Source organism: Oncorhynchus clarkii, unplaced genomic scaffold (genome assembly GCF_045791955.1).
Source record: "Oncorhynchus clarkii lewisi isolate Uvic-CL-2024 unplaced genomic scaffold, UVic_Ocla_1.0 unplaced_contig_6317_pilon_pilon, whole genome shotgun sequence".
Taxonomy (NCBI): domain Eukaryota; kingdom Metazoa; phylum Chordata; class Actinopteri; order Salmoniformes; family Salmonidae; genus Oncorhynchus; species Oncorhynchus clarkii.
Window position 1 is genome coordinate 364,001 of NW_027257941.1, and position 6,000 is coordinate 370,000.

The 6,000-nt window shown below is 49.6% G+C and overlaps 1 protein-coding gene across 1 annotated transcript in view; it reads left to right on the forward strand.

The window, feature by feature from the left end:
* The window catches only part of LOC139394132 (ankyrin repeat and IBR domain-containing protein 1-like), a 58,034-nt gene that overhangs the window by 23,523 nt on the left and 28,511 nt on the right, over nucleotides 1–6,000 (forward strand). Inside the window, exons 4-6 of the mRNA XM_071142166.1 lie at nucleotides 743–1,043; nucleotides 3,777–3,953; nucleotides 4,629–4,746. Coding sequence (XP_070998267.1) covers nucleotides 743–1,043; nucleotides 3,777–3,953; nucleotides 4,629–4,746 — 596 coding nt within the window. The remainder of the gene's footprint in view (nucleotides 1–742; nucleotides 1,044–3,776; nucleotides 3,954–4,628; nucleotides 4,747–6,000) is intronic.

Below are 6,000 nucleotides of genomic sequence, written 5' to 3' on the forward strand. Positions count from 1 at the left end.
TTGTTGTTGTTGTTGTTTGTGTCGACACTGCTTTGCTTGATCTTGGCCAGGTGGCAGTTGTAAATGAGAACTTGTTCTCAACTAGCCTACCTGGTTAAATAAAGGTCAAATTAAAGGTGAAATAAAACTGTAGTCTTTTGTATATTGCTATTCTTCATTATGGAGTCAGATAAAGATTCTAATAGGCTAGTCTTATTTACGTGTATGTGTGTGTGTGTGTTTGCAAATAAATCATTTGCAAATAAATTCATTAAAAATCCTACAATGTGATTTTCTGGAATTTTTTTTCTCTCATTTTGTCTGTCACAGTTGAAGTGTTCCTATGATGAAAATTACAGGCCTCTCTCATCTTTTTAAGTGGGAGAACTTGCACAATTGGTGGCTGACTAAATACTTTTTTGCCCCACTGTGTATATATATACTGTATATACACATCAAATATGACTTCACTATAGTAAAATAGTCTGAGTGCTAGCATGCTAGCCGTTCCCATAGACTTCCAGCCATTGCGCTAACACTAGTTAGCATTGGAAAGTGAAACTACCTCTAACTTCCTTCATACTGGATGGAGAGACATCAAAAATGGTATCCACAAGTTCATCTGAATCTGGGGAAGTAGACGTAGAGCCTCATTGCCAAAATCCTGAACAATCCCTTTAAGGGTGATGGTGAAAATTTCAAAACGGTCATATTAGTACCAAGTAAACCATGTCCCCCCCCCCCCCCCTCCTCTCTCCACCAGGTCCTTTCTCTTCAGTAAGGACGGCAACCCCAACAAGCGTAACGTTCACAATGAGACGTCCCTCCATCTCCTCTGTATGGGCCCCCAGATCCTAATGGGGGAGGGGCCTCTGCAGCCGCGGCTGGCCCGGCCAGAGCTGGACGAGATGAAGAGGGCAGAGTGTCTCCAGATCATCCTGAAATGGACCGGAGCCAAGCTGGACCAGGGAGAGTATGAGAACGCCAACGTCAACTCCACTGATAACAAGAAGAATACATCGCTGCACTACGCAGCCGCCTCGGGGTTGAAGAAGTGTGTTGAGGTGCGAACCCCTTCCCATAGCCCTGCCCCTTAGACACTTCCCCTAGCCCTGCCCCTTAGACACTTCCCATAGCCCTAACCCATAGACACTTCACATAGCCCTAACCCATAGACACTTCCAATTAGCCCTAACCCATAGACACTTCCCATAGCCCTAACCCATAGACACTTCTACTAGGCACTTCCCATAGCCCTACCACATAGCCCTAACCCGTAGGCACTTCCCATAGCCCTGCCCCTTAGACACTTCTCATAGCCCTGCCCCTTAGACACTTCCCATAGCCCTGCCCCTTAGACACTTCTCATAGCCCTGCCCCTTAGACACTTCTCATAGCCCTGCCCCTTAGACACTTCCCATAGCCCTGCCCCTTAGACACTTCTCATAGCCCTGCCCATTAGACACTTCCCATAGCCCTGCCCCTTAGACACTTCTCATAGCCCTGCCCCTTAGACACTTCTCATAGCCCTGCCCCTTAGACACTTCTCATAGCCCTGCCCCTTAGACACTTCTCATAGCCCTACCCCATAGCCCTGCCCCTTAGACACTTCTCATAGCCCTACCCCATAGCCCTGCCCCTTAGACACTTCTCATAGCCCTGCCCCTTAGACACTTCTCATAGCCCTGCCCCTTAGACACTTCTCATAGCCCTACCCCATAGCCCTACCCCTTAGACACTTCTCATAGCCCTGCCCCTTAGACACTTCTCATAGCCCTGCCCCTTAGACACTTCTCATAGCCCTGCCCCTTAGACACTTCTCATAGCCCTGCCCCTTAGACACTTCTCATAGCCCTGCCCCTTAGACACTTCCCATAGCCCTGCCCCTTAGACACTTCTAATAGCCCTACCCCATAGCCCTGCCCCTTAGACACTTCTCATAGTCCTGCCCCTTAGACACTTCTCATAGCCCTGCACCTTAGACACTTCTCATAGCCCTGCCCCTTAGACACTTCTCATAGCCCTGCCCCTTAGACACTTCTCATAGCCCTGCCCCTTAGACACTTCTCATAGCCCTGCCCCTTAGACACTTCTCATAGCCCTGCCCCTTAGACACTTCTCATAGCCCTGCCCCTTAGACACTTCTCATAGCCCTACCCCTTAGACACTTCTCATAGCCCTGCCCCTTAGACACTTCTCATAGCCCTGCCCCTTAGACACTTCTCATAGTGCTACCCCATAGACACTTCTGCCCCTTAGACAGCCCTGCCCCTTAGACACTTCTCATAGCGCAACCCCTTAGACACTTCTCATAGCGCTGCCCCTTAGACACATCCTATAGCCCTGCCCCTTAGACACTTCTACTAGTCACTTCCCATAGCCCTACCACATAGCCCTAACCCGTAGGTACTTCCCATAGCCCTACCATATAGCCCTGCCCCTTAGACACTTCCCATAGCCCTGCCCCTTAGACACTTCTCATAGCCCTACCCCTTAAACACTTCTCATAGCCCTGCCCCTTAGACACTTCCCATAGCCCTGCCCCTTAGACACTTCCCATAGCCCTGCCCCTTAGACACTTCTCATAGCCCTACCCCTTAGACACTTCTCATAGCGCTACCCCTTAGACACTTCTCATAGCGCTGCCCCTTAGACACTTCCTATAGCCCTGCCCCTTAGACACTTCTCATAGCCCTGCCCCTTAGACACTTCCCATAGCCCTGCCCCTTAGACACTTCCCATAGCCCTACCCCTTAGACACTTCCCATAGCCCTGCCCCATAGACACTTCCCATAGCCCTACCCCATAGCCCTGCCCCTTAGACACTTCTCATAGCCCTACCCCATAGACACTTCCCATAGCCCTGCCCCATAGACACTTGTTCCCTAAATCCCCTTTCCCAAGCCAGGGCTCTCCAACCCTGTTCCAGGAGAGCTACCCTCCTGTAGGTTTTCACTTCAACCTGATTTAAAAAAAATGAACTGCTAATTATTAGAATCAGGTGTGCTAGATTAGGGTTGTAGTTCTCCAGGAACAGGCTTGGAGTGAACCTATAGGACTGTAGTTCTCCAGGAACAGGCTTGGAGTGAACCTAAATGACTGTAGTTCTACAGGAACAGGCTTGGAGTGAACCTATAGGACTGTAGTTCTACAGGAACAGGGTTGGAGTGAACCTATAGGATGGTAGTTCTCCAGGAACAGACTTGGAGTGAACCTATATGACTGTAGTTCTACAGGAACAGGCTTGGAGTGAACCTATAGGATGGTAGTTCTCCAGGAACAGGCTTGGAGTGAACCTATAGGACTGTAGTTCTCCAGGAACAGGCTTGGTGTGAACCTATAGGACTGTAGCTCTACAGGAACAGGCTTGGGGAAGCCCTGTCCTGGGCACCTCTGTAGATCTGATCAGATTTCACAACAAGGAAAATCTGTCTTGTTGATTTTCCTCTTAACATCTCATATACAGGTAACTGCCAAGATAAAGGAAACACTGAATGAGGGATACAAAGTATATTGAAAGTAGCTGCTTCCACACAGCTGTGGTTCCTGTGTTTTAATTAAACCCCACCTGTTTGACTATTCTTTCTCTCTTTCCAATGAATGCCATGTCTCTTCTCTTCTTTCTCTCTCTCTCTGTCTATCTCTCTCTGTCTCTCTGTCTCTCTGTCTCTCTCTCCTCTCTCCTGTCTCTCCTCTCTCTCCTCTCTCTCCTCTCTCTCCTGTCTCTCCTCTCTCTCTCTCCTCTCTCCTCTCTTTCTCTCCTCTCTCTCCTCTCTCTCTCTCTGTCCTCCTTCTAGATTCTAGTAAATAGGGAAGCGGACCTGTTTGCGGAGAATGAAGACCGTGAGACGCCGTGTGACTGTGCAGAGAAGCAGCATCACAAGGAGCTGGCCCTCAGCCTGGAGTCTCGGATGGTCTTCAGCCTGGCCCCAGAGAGCATAGAGGCAGAGTACACTGCTCTGGACCACAGAGAGGTAGGCTAGATACTAGAAATCCCTACTGTAGTGTAGTTACCTCACCATGTCGTCAGTCTGGTCCCAGAAGGCATAGAGGCAGAGTACACTGCTCTGGACCACAGAGAGGTAGGCTAAATACTAGATATCCCTACTGTAGAGAGATACTGTAGTGTAGTTACCTCACCATGTCGTCAGTCTGATCCCAGAAGGCATAGAGGCAGAGTATACTGCTCTGGACCACAGAGAGGTAGGCTAAATACTAGATATCCTTACTGTAGTGTAGTTACCTCACCATGTCGTCAGTCTGGCCCCAGAAGGCATAGAGAAGGTATTTTTCAATACAGTCTTTGACTGCAGTCCAATGTTGTTGTAGGAAATGAGCTGACCACTTGAACAGCCAGGCAGAACTGTCAACTGCTGGGCTATTGGCCACACTATAGAAACATTATTAGTGTTGGAGTCCCATGCATGTGACTGTCCTGCTCTCTGTCTCTGTCTCTCTCGTCTGTCTGTCTCTCGTCTCTCCACTCGGTGTGTGTCTCTCTCTCTCTGTCTCTGTCTCTCTCGTCTCTCCACTCTGTCTGTCTCTCTCTGTGTCTGTCTCTCACTGTGTCTGTCTCTCTCTGTGTCTGTCTGTTTCTGTGTCTGTCTCTCTCTCTCGCTCTCTCTCTCTCTGTCTCTCTCTCCCTCCAGATATACGAGGGTCTGAGGCCTCAGGAGCTGCGTCGTCTGAAGGACATGCTGATAGTGGAGACGGCAGACATGCTGCAGACCCCTCTCTTTACTGCTGAGGCTCTGCTTAGAGCACATGGTATGGACCACACACACACACCTGCCTACCTGCCTACCTACCTACCTACTTACTTACTTACTTACTTACTTACTTACCTACTTCCTTCCTTCCTTCCTTCCTTCCTTTCTTCCTTCCTTCCTTCCTTCCTTCCTTCCTTTTTACCCTGCTGCTACTCGCTGTTTATTATCAATGCCTGGTCACTTTGCAAATTACCTCGACTAACCTTTACCCCCACACGTTGACTCAGTAGGTACTAGGATCCTCCTGGGACCTAGAGGACCTAGGACCTAGAGAACCTGCTGTAGACTGGGACAGAGAGAACCTGCTCTAGACTGGGACCTAGAGAACCTGCTGTAGACTGGGACCTAGAGAACCTGCTGTAGACTGGGACAGAGGGAACCTGCTGTAGGATGTAGTGGAGAGTACAGCCTTAAGATTGTAAAGGATATGATCTAACTAGTGTTTTCTATCTCTCCTGCTGTAGACTGGGACCTAGAGAACCTGCTGTAGACTGGGACCTAGAGAACCTGCTGTAGACTGGGACCTAGAGAACCTGCTGTAGACTGTAAAGGATATGATCTAACTAGTGTTTTCTATCTCTCCTGCTGTAGACTGGGACCTAGAGAACCTGCTGTAGACTGGGACCTAGAGAACCTGCTGTAGACTGGGACAGAGAGAACCTGCTGTAGACTGGGACCTAGAGAACCTGCTGTAGACTGGGACCTAGAGAACCTGCTGTAGACTGGGACCTAGAGAACCTGCTGTAGACTGAGACCTAGAGAACCTGCTGTAGACTGGGACCTAGAGAACCTGCTGTAGACTGGGACCTAGAGAACCTGCTGTAGACTGGGACAGAGGGAACCTGCTGTAGACTGGGACAGAGAGAACCTGCTGTAGACTGGGACCTAGAGAACCTGCTGTAGACTGGGACCTAGAGAACCTGCTGTAGACTGGGACCTAGAGAACCTGCTGTAGACTGGGACCTAGAGAACCTGCTGTAGACTGGGACCTAGAGAACCTGCTGTAGACTGGGACAGAGGGAACCTTCTGTAGACTGGGACAGAGAGAACCTGCTGTAGACTGGGACCTAGAGAACCTGCTGTAGACTGGGACCTAGAGAACCTGCTGTAGACTGGGACCTAGAGAACCTGCTGTAGACTGGGACCTAGAGAACCTGCTGTAGACTGGGACCTAGAGAACCTGCTGTAGACTGGGACCTAGAGATCCTGCTGTAGACTGGGACCTAGAGAACCTCCTGTAGACTGTAAAGGA